Here is a 16,949-nt window from a genome sequence, read left to right as displayed (position 1 = left end):
AACTGTTGTTAAAATGTGTGTAGTTTCATTAGCTGCTCTTACAGTTGTGGTTTTTGTGTGTGTATGTATTTAGCACCATCAAGACGTGGTGATCTGGAGATCTTGGGTTATTGTATGATTCATTGGCTTAGTGGCTGTCTTCCATGGGAAGATAACATTAATGATCCAAATTTTGTCAGAGACTCAAAAATCAGGTGAGAAAGTACTTGTTTTCTTTTTCTTTTGATGTTGAAGATAGGAATGAAAATACATTAGTGTAGTAGTGCTTTGTACTTTCAGGATGTTCCCTTTTGGTGAGTAGGCTGTTGTTTTGTATATCCCTCAGTTTCCCTTCTTCATGTCCCATGTATCCTTGGCTTGCTTAATTGGATGACAGTAAAACAGGACAAATAAAGCTTTTTGCATATGTGAGATGCTTTTGTATGCAGCACGGGGTTGTTGCTTTAGAATATGTTACCATTGTGCAGGTAACCCTTAGTTCTGCTGTACGGCAAGTGTGGAGCATGTGTAACCTTTATAACACTGTGCTTTGGGGTCAGTGGCAGAGGTGAGAGCTAAAGGTGGATCTTAAGTGTCTTTGAGCATCATTCCAGTTAAAGAGCTACTAATTTTTTTTTTGACCCTCTCCCTCACTGTTACATCCCTTTATCTTCCCCCTCACCCTCTTCAACGCTATCTTGTCAGATATTTAATAAGAAGAAAGCTATCCCAACACAGCAGTTTCTGTGTCATTAACAAGTATTTGTTATCTTTTATCTCTATTTGTAATACTTAGGCCAGTATTAGGGAAGCCTCCCTCTTTCCCCCAGTTACTATTTTGTCAGGCGATCTGCTCAGAGTAATGTCAGCTAGAGAGTCATCAAGCAGGAAGAGTTTATGGGGGTTTAAAACTGACCAGTTCTGTTTCCTCTGTCTTCTACTTGCTTACTTTTATAAGAATCAAAAACCATGGAACAAAAACTTAATATATTTCATGTAGCCTGTCTATCATTACTCGTCTTCCCAAATGTCCTGCTCTCCTAAAAGTGGCTATACCAAGTCATACCAGAGGTTTATTCAGTAGGATTTCCTGTCTCTGACAGTGGCCCAGGCTAAGTACTTAGGATGTTTGTCAGAACAGGACAAGATTCAAACTTTGGAAGAATTGAATTTTGAATAATTTTATTTTTCAGATGTAGAGATAATATATCAGTTTTGATGGACAAATGCTTTCCAGGGAAAAACAAACCAGGTAAGAGCACGTATCTGTGGCTTTAGGTCCTCCTTGTTCACCGAAGTTTGTACCTATTTTTCTTCTTTTATCAGCAACAGCAGAGTTGCACAAATTAGACTGTTGATTAGGAGAAGCTTAAACTCTTCCTTTTGGCTGCAGTTATATGAACTGCAGATGCCATTGCTTCTGCCTAAAGACAGCATTGAGTAATTTCAACTGTGAAATGTGCAAGTTGATTTTTCACAACTGAATTTGAAAGATTCAAACTATAAAGTAATGCAGGCTTGGAGTCTAGGTTGTTTGTATGTGTCCTCAGTGATTTTTCTGAGTAGACCTTTTTTTAATCTGTCTGTATTATACATAATCTTTTTTTGGATCTTAAGTATTTAGTTATTTCTGGCTACTCCTGATGATCAGAAGGGAGTTTTCTCAATCAAGTGTGACTTGTCTGTTTTTTCTTTTCAGTGGTCAAATGTTTGATGATTTTTTTGACATGCTTCAGTCTTGGACTCATTCTGAGACTAAGTTTCAACATTTTAAAAAATTGGATAAGAAATACCATGTAAACAAGCATTCAGTGGTAAAGATGGGCCTGTTACATTTTTTTTTATGACTGACTGTTTTCTTCATTGCAAGGAATGTGTAAAAACGGGGATGCTGTCATCACTGGGGAATGAACCTTGGTATAGTTTTTTGGTAGTAAAGTTGCAATCATCAGTTTATAAATAACAGTTTCAAAAAAACCTGCATAAGCAGTACATGTATCATTTCTGACTGTTTTGTGAAAAGTGACTGATTAAAATGTTTTCGAACAGCAATTAATTGGAGGTACCATTTCTTTAGCTGAAATAGTGAAATATATGGAAAAGGTGAAGCTACTGAGCTATGAAGAGAAACCCGTTTATCAGCATTTCCGAGAAATACTCTTGCAAGGTCTTAAGGCCATTGGACAAAAAGATGATGGAGTACTTGACTTTGGCTTGTCAGAGAATGGAGGCTTGCAAACAAAACCCACGCAAAAGGTTTGTAGTCTAAAAGTCTGTCAGCTTCTAATGCATTTTTAAAGAGTTAAAGTGGTATTGGAACTAGGTGCCATTCAGTAGGAAATAAGAAAATAGTGAAACATTTAAGTCCTACTATTATGTGTTACTTCTCTTAAAACTTCAGTAATTGTTATTAAAACTTAATACAGAATGATCTTCATAGGTATACTTTCATAATAGATACTATCTTGGAGAACAGAATGTGTATATCTAGTTGTAGAGTCATTCATACGGATGAACATTCTGTTAATTTACTTATTTTCCTTTAAATTGGTAAAACTCCAGATGGATCAAAATGCATGTAAGGTAAAATAAGTCTAGATTTTGTTTCTGATTAGTTTCTTTTCCATGACTAGTTCAAAGCCTAGTTTATATATCTTTATGCCAACTATTTGATTCTGAAATTCACATATTGAATTCACTGTGATCTAATGTGAGTCTTAAATACCCTGAGACTACTACTATAGTTTATTCTTTGTATTTAAGAAGCTTTAAACTTTAGAATTGGACTCCCATTTGGATACAGTGTGAGAGCTTTTTAAACTTTAGGGAAATCAATTTGTATGTTAAAACAGTTTATAAGAAAAAAATAAAAATGGTCAAATTCATAGAATAGAAAATACCTTTATATCATTTAATTCAACTGTATGGAACAATAAATTTTATCTTCTATTTTAAACTGCATTTATTACTTGCTTATTTGCATTTGTTAATAACAGGTGGGCAGTTTATTGGTTCCTTTAGCGTGAACCAGGGAACTGAGAATTGTAATGCAAGGTAATACTACAACAATTCTGCTTGCTTACTGACATAATCAGCAGTGTTAAAGGTAGGCAAAAAGCACCAAAAAAGTTGCAGATTTTAAAGTCTTCTGAGGATATACATCCAGCTTTTCTTTCTGCTTTTATTTTTCCCAGTAAACAGTGCTTTGACTAAAATCATACAGTCATGGTCTTTGCACTCTGTTCAGCAGAAAATGTTAGGATAAAGGTCTATCCAAAAGGAGAGTTTGTTAGCATAAAATGTTTTGTTCCCCTGTGGATATACATGGCTTGAGACCTGTTTTTTGGGGGAGAAAAAAAAAAGGTTTTTAATGGTTGGCTGGTTGCTTTGCTGAATAAGGTGGCCTGCTGCAGAGCCAGCATCTGTGACCTTTAATGTCCTTGTCCAGCAGAGATGTTTGGTGCACATTTCCAGTGCAGTAAAGCTTTAAAAATCTTAGTTCTTTAGCCACTAAAGACCATGCCCAAAGGGTGGGATAATGCTTTTCCATAGGTTCTTACCTGCTAGCATCAGTTAGAAAACCCAACGTAAAAACTAGTTCCTTTTATTTCTTCTTTTTTTTTTTTTAAATTTTAAACTTTGAGGAACCATGTGCATGGTGCATAGTCAGCATATGTTCAAGCACTTACATATATAAAAAAATTAGTGTTACTGGCCTGTGTAAATGTTTTCAGCTGTCTGCTTCAAATCACAGTGGACTCCATGCCAACTAGATTGTCCAGACAGAATAATATTGTTTGCTTGAAATCAGGTTGTCATTGCCTGCTTGCTTTTGACCAAATACCAGGACAGATAACTCTTCTTTCTATGTTGCATTTTCTAAGCATTGTAACAGCTGTGGTATAGGCTAGGGTGGAAGAACAGATTGTGCCAGTCCCTTCAATGGCATATTTTGCTGTTTTCTTCAAGAATTATTAGAAAGAGGGTCTTCAGCAGGATGTGTCCCTTCCCACAATATATGTTTGGGAGCTTGTGCTACTAGGTTTTTCTTCCAGGGAGTATCTGACACTGAGAGACTAGGAGAACAGGAAGATGATACGTGCTAGTTGAGAATAGCTGGACACTTAGATACACAGAAGAAGAAAGGAAGAACATAGAATGCTAACTAAAATTATATGTGTTTTTAGCTGTGACAGGAAGCTCAACTTGATGACTGAGTGTTTTAAAGAGAAGCTCCAAATTCCAAACTCTGTTAAAAACTGCTTTCCATAAAGATAATTTACCACTGATGAGTAGCATCTTGCCTCTGAAAGCCAGTATCTTCTAGCACATGCTGACTTCTTTTGGCATACTGAATGTCTAATTTGGAAAAAAAAAATGCAGTCTGGCATCCACCCTTGAGAAGACGGTGGCCTGTAATATTGAGTATTTATGGCATTTTGACTGTACTGATCTTTTAATAACAACAGGTCTCAATGCACGTACTCTGCAATTTCTTTGAGACAGTCTGCCATAATATTTTCTTAAAACAGTGTTATTTGGTGTCTGAAATTATGCTATTTCATAGCTAGGAGACACTATTTCTAGCTGCTGTCTATATAGATCCTTAGAATGTAGGATTCTTACGTGCTTTCAGCTTGTATAGCTAATTGAGCCATGATGTCCATTATATATATATATGTATGTATATAAGCAAGGTTGTCATTGAATATCATTCTCCAGTATTGGTAGCTGGCTCAAACTCAGGGATATGTGCTATATTAACAGTTAACATTTTATTTTCTATATCACAACTTGGGTTTCCCTACATGAATAATTAAATGAAAGGCAATCCACAGTTCTGCCGGAGTTTTGTTGTGGGTTTTTTTTGGAGGGGTGGGGGAGTGGTGGTGCCCTGTTTACTGAATGCAAGTTGGTTTGTGTGTGTGGTATTTTATAATGCTTCCAGCAAAACAAAGAGTTAATAGTACTATGTATCAGAGGAAGTATCTGGAACTCTTGATTAAATTTAGGGCAAGGACTACATCTTAACTTTCTTCTAGTGCTGAAGAGTTGCTGGGAAATACTGGAGTAAACTAAGCTGAAAAAATATGGATCTTTGTGGTTCCATCTAATGTTCAGCTTCAGATGCGCAGGTGTTGCTTTTGTCATGTGAATGCTGCCTGATTTCTACTGCTATGTAGTTCACCTGCATCGAGATTAAGAAACCACTTTTTATTAAATAAGCTTGGAAACAAGATAAATGTATTTGCTTTTGTGTAGCATGTATTGGATATCTGTTTTTCTGATGAGCATTTAAAATGTTGTCTAGTACAATTGGGAGGAATGCATTATCTCTCATATAAAAGCAGTACAGAGCTGAAATAGTCCTCCTTAATTTTGGTCAGAATGAACAAAAGTGTCTGTGTTTATTCCTGCCTAATGCATCACAAATCTGCTGACATGCTAACCTTGGAGTCTTGGCTGGCGGTAATCAGGCCTGTGCACCGGCAGGAAAGATGTACCTAATGCACTCCATCAGTGCAGTTTGCATATGGAAGTTCTCACAGGGGAGCTGCCCTGTGCCAGCTGAGGGTTACCTGCCCACTGCAGTTATTGTATGTAATTATCGAACCAATCTGTTCAGCCCAGCAGGGTTTAGATGGTAATCATGAAGCAACACTTTGGAAAGGAAAGATGTAATGCACTCTCCCCTTCTCTCATGAGCTATGTGAAGTTGTAGCCACTTTTAAAGCTGTATTAGTAAAGCTCTCATCTCATGCAATTAAAAAAAAAAAAAAAGGTAAACTCTTCCAGTGTTCATCAAAGTTATCATCTGTGTCTGATATGGATACAGGTCAACTCATCCTTTGCAAAAATCACATCTTTTAAAAATAATCTATCCATAGCCACCTTAAGAATACTTTGCAATAGGAAGATTAATTGTAATACACAGATAATAACAGTTCTATCCATTTAGAGGTTTTAAGATAATGTACCTTGAATGGAGTTCAGATTTCACAAGTACCTCTCTTTGGAACAGAACCCTTGGCTGCTATTAGGAAAAAAAATAAAGTATTGTCAGTGGGTGTTAGCTACTTTTAAGCTGTGCAAAGAAAGCCTTAAGAAGTAAGGATTGAGATAAACTTGAATTTAATGAGGTGTAATTGCTTTTAAGAAAGCAATTAACATCAACTTTGGGTAACATGTTTGTTCTCTAAGATTCTTCAGATTGCTCCTTTGTAACAGTTATTCAATGTAAATAAAAAAAAAACCAAACAGGTTTTGATCATAAAGACTTGTTTTCATACATTAAAATTTCAACTCCTAATGTAATCTACAGATAGGGGAACTGAACTTGTCTGTTGCTGAAATCTGGTATCCTTGCATTAATATATGAATACATTTTCTCTACAATTGGAGATGTTTTATAGTGTGTGTGAAGAGATAATGCTTAAAGTTGGGGAATACCTTGTGAGGATATTTTCTACTTTGTGTGGTCTTTTCTGCTCTTGAGTTCAGTTGCTGTTCTTTGCCTTTTTTTTTTTTGGTAATAGAACAAAAGAAAGGCAGCAGCTGCATCCAAGGAGAGGAGTGAAGCAGAAACAGAAGATACAGGAAGTCCAGTAAAAAAGAAACGAACTACTTCTAGTAAGTCAAAACATCCTTCTTACATGTACTGATGTGGTAGGTTATCCTTGGCTAAGGGCCAAACTCCCACCCATCTACTCACTTCCCTCTTCAGTGGGACACAAGGAGAAAATAGAATGAAAAAACTCTTGGGTTGATAAAAAGATTGGGAGACTGCATACTGTTTATTGTTGTGGGCAAAACAGACTCAACTTGAGGAAAATTAATTTATTGCCAATTAAAATAAATTTGGTTATTGACCAAAGCAGACGTTAAACAACACCTTTCCTTGCCCTTCTCCCAAACTTAGCTTCTTGATTCTAGACTCCTCTGCACCTCTCCCTGAGCAGTGCAGGGGGACATGGAAGAGTGTGCTGTGGTACATAGCGTTTTCTCTCTGCTGCTTCTTCTGCCTCACGTTTTTCCCCTGCTTCAGTGTGGGAGCTCCCTCGTGGGTTGCAGTTCTTCAGGGAAAAAAAAAGTGTTCCAGTTCCCTCAGGAAATATCCATCCACTGCAGTGTGAGCTCTCACACAAGTTGCAAGGGATGTCTACTCCATCCTGGATTCTCCATGAGGTAGGGAGTAAACATCTGGTGCTGTGGAGTACCACATCTGTCCAGTGTTTTTGCTTGCTTTTAGAGGTTTTCACAAAAGTGCCACAAGCAGGTTGGGCTCAACTTTAGCCTATAGTGGGCTTGTTTTGGAGCCAGCTGGAAGGGGCTACGTCAAGCACAGGGTAGCATCTGTCCTCTTCCCACAGAGGCCACTGCTGTAGCTTGCCACAGCTTATCAAAACCCTGCCACATGACCACATATACCCAACACAACCATTTACCTTTACCAGTTCCAAGTGCTTTTTAACTTTCAAAATTTCTTTTTAGATCAATTCTAATAAAATAATTAAACTTTCTGTGAAAGAAAGGTATACTCACTCTCCAATTATATGCTGCCTAACGCTGGTAGAAATGTCAGGTGATAAAAATTGGTGTTTGCACCCTGTTATTTTGCCATCACTCATTCTCTCCTCCATTCTCATTTTTGTCCTTCTGTCTTGTCCAATTCACTGTCAAAATATGCTGACTCCTCAGGACTTGTTCATCACAGTGTGTTAAACCCAGGGGCTAGCAGGAGCAGCAGGTTCCAAAAGTGAGTGTATTTAAGGTCCAGGAAAGGATCAGCTATAAGGATAGAAAATGCTGAAGCTACATTTCAGATATTTGGCATAGTTTCAGTGTTGTCTGGAAAAAGTCATGAACAGATAAAATGGGATTATTTTAAGTCTGAGATCAGAAATCTTCAGTAGATCTGTATAGGGTAAACCTATGGGGAATGTCCAGTCAAACTGTTTTCTGGATCTAACTGTCTAATGCCTTCATGTAGATGTGCACTGAATTAAGGTATTTACAAAGATATTTTTCCCTAAAGAATTTTTGTTTCAGACTTTTAAAGTAAAATCCCAGGTGTTGACTGTAGTCCAAATGTAATAAAGGAGTTGCATTAGTCTGCCCCCCAAAAATTTACTTGTTTAAAAAGGGTTTGATGGAGTCTTTGGTAGGATGGAAAAATGTAACGTTTCAAAGACACTAATATTATTGGTAAGTTACAGATTTACCCTAGTGTCTTTACTCAAACAGTATGGTACATTTTGCTTACCTGAATGCTTTTTGAATTATTGAATTTAGTTTTCTATGAATCTTCTAGTCTGTACGTGGTTGAAAAACTGTTAATTAGATTATACTTTATTGGGAGGAAATATAATGTTTGATAAGATGGTGATGTTTATTTGTAGTTCTAGCATTGTAGATTTTCTTTAACATAACAAAATATTTAATACAGCTGTTTTCTGCTTGTGATTTAATACATGAGCAGAATATACTTTCAGTTTATATTATATATTACTCTTTTTTTTTTTTTCTGGGATTGTAGATTGAAATTCTCATAGAGGGAGATGAAAGAGCTTGAGGGATTACAATCCAAGTGGTAGCATCAGCTTTTTGCAAATCCTAAGTTTTTTCAGACTAAGTAAAGGTATTTGGAAGGCTGTGTATATTTTCAGCATCTAGTGGTTAAAATGAGTGATGGACATAAGCCTAAATTTAAACCTCCTCTTGCCAATTCAATAGTGTTACAGGTGAAGTGGTTCTAATTTCACCTTTTTATACTAGCACATTTAATGAATACCAAGTGGGGGGAGTATATCAAATGATTTCAAGTGAAAAGTGATACATGCACTTACTCATTTTGTTCTCTCCAAATTTGGAATTAAAAACTTTACCACTTATTACATGATTCATAAAACTGTTTCGTAATCTTATGATTATGATGCTTTTGATAAATTGAAAATAGATGATTATTTTAGATATACTTAAAACTGTTACCAAATTTGACTAGTTTTATGTTCCCTTTAACTTGTTCCTCTGTTATAGATTAGTCCTGTGACTAAAAAAAAAAAATCCTGAAGTTTACTGACCAGTAAAATTGTTAATTTCTTGATATGTCTTCATTGTAAGAAATTGAAGTTTTAAAAGTTCTTGAAATGCTGTTTTATTGGTTTCTAAAAGGGGATGAATATGGCCAGACAGGGGTTACTTTTCAGGTGTTCAAACATCTCATGGGTCTTGGCACTAAAAACTGTGGTAAGAAGAGCTGTGCAGCCTCCTGCTATTTAGCTAATTAGCATTAACCACCTCTGACTATGCGGCTTGTCTAATCCAGTCCATAAGATTAGTCGGCTCAAAGAGATCCTGGTCAGCTGTGGAGCAGTTTGAGTACTCCAGGGTGCTTGGTGACTACAGGGACTCTGCCAGTAATGAAATTTGCTACTGCTGGGGCTGGGGAGCCCCCAGGCTTGACAAAGAAAGAAAAAAGAATGTCACTGAGAAAAGACTGGCATCTTGCTTTGGCAGGGGGGTTGGACCTGATGATCTCTCGGGGTCCCTTCCAACCCCTATGATTCTATGATTCTATGATCTTGGAATTCTTGGTTCTTCCCATCTGCTCCCCCTGGTTGTTTGCAGCTTAAGAGTGGCCACTTCAGGTGAGTCCAGTAAAGGACATCTCTTTCAATCACACCAGCTATCAGTGTTTCTGGAGTTATCAAGGAAGAGTGTTAGACTCTTCTTTTTAGAAACAGTTTGAGAAAGCCCTCAAGAAACAAGCTGTGTTGTACCTCCAAAATAATATGTGGAATTCTTAAATTGTTTTTTATTTAAATCAGCATGTTATCAATTTCTTCATTTTTCCTGTGATAACTGGAACCCATATGCTTTCCCGAAAGCTGGAATTTTAATAGGTTTCATTTTTTAAAGTAATACCGATGATGTTGAAGTATTAATCAATTTCTCTCCACCAAGAAAAATGCTATCAGAAAAGATGGTTTCTATTTAAGCAACATGTTTGGATTCATTTTTTTTTAACACTCGGGCACGGATCTGTTTTCAGTATTGGCTGCCTTCATGCATGATAGTAAAATGCTCAGGCTTCTAAGTGATGACAGTGTTAAAGCAGAATACCAAATTTTGGCATATGCTGCATATATCCACCAACGCTTCTGCAGGGGTGTACTGCATAATATTAATAGGATTAATAATGTTTATTTTTAATCAGTTTGTATTGAATAGGCAGCTAGTATTGGGAACTTCGGTGCAAATAACATAAATGCTAGTAAAATAAGGGTTTCATGTTGTTTTTTTTTTTTAAATAATCCTAGGTTCAAAGCTGCCCATAGAAATTAAACCTCTACCACTGGCAGGTTTGGGGGTGGGTTTAATCTTGGGTGTTGATTAGGTTTGAGTTAAAGAAATAAAGATTTTTGTAGAATTTTTAACACTAGCATTTTTTTCTGTTGTTGGTGGTGTGGATTCTTTTAGACAATTTTGGTGTTTGTTAATTGGGACAGTATAGAGAGAAATAAGTAAGTAAACGTGACGAAATACTGTATTTTTGTAATTTACTTTTTAAATAGCCTATACTGCTATGAGTAGGGATTGTGCATATCTGTACTGCTTACTGGATAGCATCTAGCGTGTTACAGCTTTAACTGGGGTCTTTGGTTACTCTTGCAGTATAAATAAACCGTGTGAACAGATCTGATATGAGAGCAGTCATGCTGATGGATTGGTTCAAAGGCATTCCAAAATGGAGGTTTAATAGTATTTCTCAATTAATAGGTACTTAGCTTTATGTTTATTTACATTGCATGGCTTTGCATAAATCAGTATCTGGATTATTGTCTTAGAAATCTTTTTTTTTTCCTTTATTCAAGCAAGATTTATTACTTAATGTTGGATTAAATCAGCACTTAGGCTTGCTTTTATATTTAGGAAATTATTGGCCTTGTCATCAAGCTTTAGGAGGAGGCAAATGATAGTTTTTCTGAGTTTATGGCACCACTTGTTACTTGTCTTTCTACTCCACACCAGTGCCTGCATTATAGGTAGATTTTTACCTCTTTTGTTTTATACCTCAGTACAAAAATTTTCAGGAAAACCTGTAATTGTCTATTACTTAGTGTTCCTTCTTGTGAAGGATTTGGTCTTGACTAGTATCTGTAACGGCCTCCAGGAGTAAGCAGGTATTAGTCTTAAAACAGTATGTCCTTCTCTGTGACTAGTCTGTCAAAGAAAGGTCTGTTCTTTTCTGCACCACTCTTCCCCTTCCCATACCTGATGCAGCAATGTTGCAAGTTAAATGTTCTAGCATGAGAGTGTTGTGATCAGGTTTTAGAAATGAAAAGCATGTGCTTTTATTTTATATCTGAAAATTAATGGGAAGATTCAGGGTTTGGAGCAGAGAAATACTGCTCTCAGTTATCAGAAATATGGACAAACTTGCCACTGTATTTTTGCATTAAGTATATTCAAACACAGTATGAAGTGATCTCTCTGGTGTTCTGGCCTGCCCCCAAATTGTTTGACAGTCTTCAAAAGCTACTTAAATTAGAAGAGGATCAGTAGGAAGAATTTTCTAAGTGTAAAGATCTTTAAATATTTTGAGTACAAAGGTTAAAGTAAGTTAGATAAAAACCACATATTTTTGTGGGTTTTCCTTGAATAATGATTTTCCTTGACAATTTGCAAGTGACAGATTCACTGAGAAGCACCTGGAACATGTGACACTAATAATAATAAAGAAGCAGAATTAGTGTCCAAGATGTAAATTGTTTACTCCTGTGTCTCTTTGGGACATAGTTTTCTACTTAAGTCCTCCTCTCAAAGCTTATTTCTGTACAGTCTATTCGTCCCACTTCTAACACTTAAACACAGTTAAAATGTAAATACATTGAAGTTCCTTGTTACATGTCATAGGACTTTCTTGTGCTTGCTGCTAATAAGAAGTATTAAATTAAAACAAAACAAAAAACTTTCTGAGGAAAAGTTCCATGGGGCAACATTTGTATTATGACCTTACATGTAGAACTAAATTTCAGAATAAGTGATGTCTGCTTTTTTGTTGTTTTTCTGTGACCTGAAGACATACTCCTTTTTCAAGTTTACAAGTAATACATTTGAATTAAACTTTGTTCCTCCTGCAAATCACTGTGTGGTGGAGAGAAGGGCTATTTCTACCAACATGATGCATTATATGATTATATGTGTATTTACGATTGTGTTTTGGAAGGTCTTCAGTAAAACAATTTTCACAAATAAACTGATTTATTTGGAACAATTTGAAGTTAACTTTTTTAAAATTGCACTCAGATTTAATGTTATTTTTAGGAAATACACAGACATAAAGTCGTCATAATATTTTCTTGTGTCCTGATGTTTTTCCATATTATCATATAGAAATGTACAGGATTCGTTTGTTGCAAGAAACAGAGGACTTGGAAGACCAGTGTACCTAGTACTAAACTCCATCCCATAACTTTATATTCTCTTGTCCCCACTCTGCAATCAGGTATTTCCTGGAATTGAAGTCTATATTGCCATTCTTTTGGTTTATTTTTCTTTTTTTTTTTCCTAAATCGTGTTCCTGATTTCATTAGAGAAAACAAGACTTATGTGTGGTTCTGAAATAATGTGTGTAGAGTCAGAAAGCATGAAGAGACATCAGGAGGTGATCTGCTCTATCCACCAGCCTAAGTACAGGCTTCTCTGTCTACATCTGTGTTAATCTTGATACATACCAACATTTTCTCTTACAGAGATTCTAAAACATCCCTGGTCAACACCACTTGTAATGATTAACTATCTTTACTAGTCAAAAAGATTTGATATGGTGGAGTATTTCCTTCTGGTATTTTTAGTACCTAATATGAATTTCCCTTAAACTTACTAGTTCTCCTATGCAATATGGACATGAAAATTGCTGTCATTTTATGCAGCAGCCTTTTGCGCATTTGATGAGTACAAAAGGCTGCACCATCAGATTTCTCTTCTATTTTTTTTTTCTTTCTTCAAAAGACCTAGTTAAATTCTTTGTTTAGTTAATGAAATAGAAACCACTAGAAACCACTATGATCACCACTCCTGACTTGCCCTCTTCCCATTTTTCTCAGAACTTTCTGAAGGGTAGAGCTGAAGACTTTACACAGTACTGCTGAGTTTCTTTCGTAAAGTTGCTTTACAATACTGTTTACACAGAGAGGATCAGATATCAGTCAACTTGTCTAATAATTCCTCTAGAGCCTGTGGGACTTTTTATGCCTCTGTTGAACTTTGTTCCAGTCTCAAAACAAGCTGTGTAGTGACACCATCTGGTTTATTTTTGCCTATATAATTCTTCATTTAAATTACTGTTGCAACCTAATGCAGTTTAATCTGCTTTATAAAAACCCTCTCCTTTGCTTGTAATAACTATGTTTGTGTCCTCATTTAGTGCTGCCCACACAGGACTTGTCCTATTTGCAGAAACAGAATTGACATTTCCTCCACAAGAAAAGTTTGTGGGGAGGGGGCATTAGGAGTTACCAAGCTAACTAATTTTGAAAAGTCAGATGAGCTTTTGCAGTACAGACCTTCTGTTCTGAAATAGATGTGAACTTTGAAGCTAAAGATTGGTGGAGAGCAGACATTCCCAGTTTAACACAGTTAAGTGGATAGCGGGAGAGAAATTTTCTGCTGCATAAGTTTGAAATTATGAATAAAAGAACCACAACAAGGCTTTTTTTCCTTGTTGTTATGATTCACTTAGAGATTCTCAGTTATCATGGTTTAGAAAAGCAATGAAAAGAACTCATTAATGCAAGAAAGGAAAAATCAGAGACAGGGTAGCTCTCTTCTCTTTGGTATTCCAGCATGGGCAACTAGAAATGGGTAAGCTCCTATTGAATTAGGAATTTACAAGCTTCAGTGGCTTGTAGTGTCAGTCTGAAATACAGGAATGAAAATCTGATAATCTATTTCCCTCTTCTCTCTAAATAAACACCTGTAGTATGTCTTACTTAAAGTCATAATTATCATATTGACAGACTTTCTGATAATGGAACATGGATTTGACCTGTCTTTGCAGCATTTGATTATACCTCAGTCAAAATTGGTGGAGATAAAAGAAGGGGGAAATTGAACAGGTTACTGTTTTTTCTTGAAGAGGAACTTTGGTCATTTTCTGCTTACTGTTGCAGATTCCAAAAAAACCTTGCTGGGGACAGAGTGAGGAAAACCAATACGGTTTGTGCAGTTGAGAGGATAACTCAACCTATTTCCCACTAAGACTCCTCAACTTAAAAACTCAGAAGCCAAGTCTGTTAGAATTCACAAGTATAGTAGCTGAAATATTCTGTGACTTTGAAAAGTTTAAATTAATTCTTGAAAATAACCTAAAATTTAGCTGAGAGGTGGAATGATTTACATAGTTACATTACTACTTTAATTTATCATACCTGCTCCTATAGCTTTTAGCTACCTGTGTTTTGTAAGGGCACCAGAATAGATTAGATTATTACGCCGCCGTTGGAGAGGTGGTGGTGCTTTTCCAGAACAGATCTTTTGTTCATAACACTGCTCTGCTCAATAACAGAATATATCCAGAGCTGACTGTTTTGGCTTTTTTTAAGTGCTTTATTAATCAAAAATGTATTATCTGAAAAAATCTATTTGTAGTTTTATGTCAGATACAACAAATGTTTTTGGACAAATAAAAAGGAACAAGGATATCTTTTTCATTTTCCATTTAATTTTCAAGAATGGAAAAATTCTTCAAAGTTAATTTTGGTATTTTTAATTTGAAATCAGTGTTTTAAGAGCAAATTAAGTTACGTAAAATTGAAAAGAAATCATGAAATGAAAGTATTTGCAATAGTTCATTGCTTTTCTTGGCATAGTTTTGGTTTTAGGTAGGCTCAAGACTATTGGTTGGGTTGCATTGTTCTCTGCCTCCTTGCTTTCTCCCAAATTTACTCATTGAGCTTGAATGATCAGTGACTCATACTGCTCAAAGGCTGTTGTCTTATGCAAGCAGCTTCTTTCTTAAGGACTTCAATGAAACTGAATTTTACCTTTTTTTGTTTGCCAGTAATGCAGATCAAGAAATTGACAGGAACTGTAGAGTTATATATAGTTTCACAAGCAAGAACTTTAATAGTTAGGCATACTGAGTTCAGGGAGGAAGTCAGGGTTAAAAAAAATCAGTGACTAGAAGAGGAAAAACATTTCATTGTTACTGCATTTGTGGAATTGTGAAAATGATAGCAATTTGTTAATACATAATATTTTTTCTTGAAGCCACTATTGATGAATGTGATTCACACAAATGAGATGTAGTGTGGTTTTGGTTGTTGTCTTTTTTCTGAAACTTTTCCCTGCTAGTGGGCAGGAAAGAATCAAAGTACAGAGAGGTTTTTATTACTTCATTTAAGCATGGTCTCTTTGAACAATCTGCCTGCCAGGTTTTTTTAGGAATCTTATTTAGATGGCACTGTTAGATAACTTGGTTAGTAAGATATCATGAAATAGTAGCTTGAAAGCTCTAGGTAAATTTGCATTGGTAGTTGAGCTGATTGAACAGCTCAATACTGCCAAACAAAAATCTTCCTCTTTTCTACTTGTGTGATTTCCACCTCCCCTTGTATGAGCTCCAGTCAGCACACTCTAAGCTGCTGCAGCAGCTACTGAACTCTGAGAATACTAGGCCAAAACCAAAGAAAAAGTTGTTTGCCAGGTTTGCTGGATCAGTGTTGTAGTTATGCATGGTGGGGTTCATGAAGGACTGTCTCCCGTGAGTGGGACCCCACGCTGGAGCAGGGGAAGGGTGTGAGGATGTCGCCCCTGGGCCAAGAAGGAAAACAACTTGTGAGGAACTGACCTAAACCCCCATTGCCCCAATCCCTGTCCCTCCCTGTGCCACAATGGGGAGGAAGAAGGGAGCAAAATTATGACTAAAATGAAGTCTGCTAAGAAGGGAGGGGTGGGGCGAGATGCTTTAAGATCCTGTTTCACTTCTCATTATCTCTGTTTCCACTGTGTCAGTAGTATAGTGTAATAAATTAGAGTTTTATTTCCTCTGTTCTGTGTTGAGTCTGTTTTGCCCAGGACACTAATTACAGAATGATCTCTCCCTGTCCTTATCTAAACTCCTAAGCCTCTCAATATATATGTTCTCCCCTGTTCAGCTGAAAAAGGGAGTGATAGAGTGACTTTGGTGGGCCCCTGGCCTCCAGCCAGAGCCAAACCAACACAATCAACTTAGCACAAGTTGAAAAGAGCACCTAAAAAGGCTTAATACTGGTAGGGATCATAGAACTGACCATGTATGGGTAGGAAAGAGGACTTTAGAATGCGAAGAGGATCCAATTCTTTATTTGTTGGTGGAGGTGAGCTGTTAAATTGGCACAACTGTGTATGCTATGGTTTAAGAAGTTGAATTGTACTATGTGTTTTTCAGGAGAAAAATCCGTGCCCAGAAATTGTGGTAAATTCTAGCTCCCCAGTTAAAACTAAATGATTTGAGTTGATCTGTCCTCTTAAAGATCAAGAGGATTTTCTTGTGATCCATTTCTGTTATTTTATTTTTCAGAAAGTCTTGTCTCTTTCCTGTTTGAATTGCAGATGCAGTAACTACCAGAACCCGGAAGGTGACCTCACCAAAACCCAAGAAAGGCACAGCCACCAGAAAGGGTGTTCAGAAGTAAATAATAGATTGAGAAATAAATTAAATTGCTCTTTGATTCATCTCTGGGTTTTTTTTCAGTTACTGTAGCACTGTAAGATTTTTCTTTCCTTTAAAAATGATTAATCCTGTGAAAACATGGACTGGTGTTTGTACCTGGTTTTGAAAAAAGTTTTAATAAAAAGTTTGCATAATTTATGTACAATTTATTACTAATGCAGAATTCTGCCAACGTTGAAGGGAGGCTGCCTTTTTTATTCTTTACATACAAAAATTTATGTCTTAAAGGCAGACTAAAAGAAAGTGGGTTATT

At 36.4% G+C, this 16,949-nt stretch overlaps 1 protein-coding gene across 1 annotated transcript in view; it reads left to right on the top strand.

The window, feature by feature from the left end:
- Window positions 1-16,688, top strand: part of VRK1 (VRK serine/threonine kinase 1) — a 34,956-nt gene extending 18,268 nt beyond the window's left edge. The window contains exons 9-13 of the mRNA XM_084270452.1: window positions 74-194; window positions 1,173-1,231; window positions 2,057-2,235; window positions 6,516-6,609; window positions 16,576-16,688. Coding sequence (XP_084126578.1) covers window positions 74-194; window positions 1,173-1,231; window positions 2,057-2,235; window positions 6,516-6,609; window positions 16,576-16,658 — 536 coding nt within the window. The 3' untranslated portion in view covers window positions 16,659-16,688. The remainder of the gene's footprint in view (window positions 1-73; window positions 195-1,172; window positions 1,232-2,056; window positions 2,236-6,515; window positions 6,610-16,575) is intronic.
- The last annotated feature ends 261 nt before the right edge of the window (window positions 16,689-16,949 follow it).

Source organism: Gallinula chloropus (genome assembly GCF_964237585.1).
Source record: "Gallinula chloropus genome assembly, chromosome: 14".
In the NCBI taxonomy this organism is placed as follows: Eukaryota; Metazoa; Chordata; class Aves; order Gruiformes; family Rallidae; genus Gallinula; species Gallinula chloropus.
The sequence above is the reverse complement of the archived record's forward strand: the minus strand, read 5'-3'. Positions and strand labels throughout refer to the sequence as shown.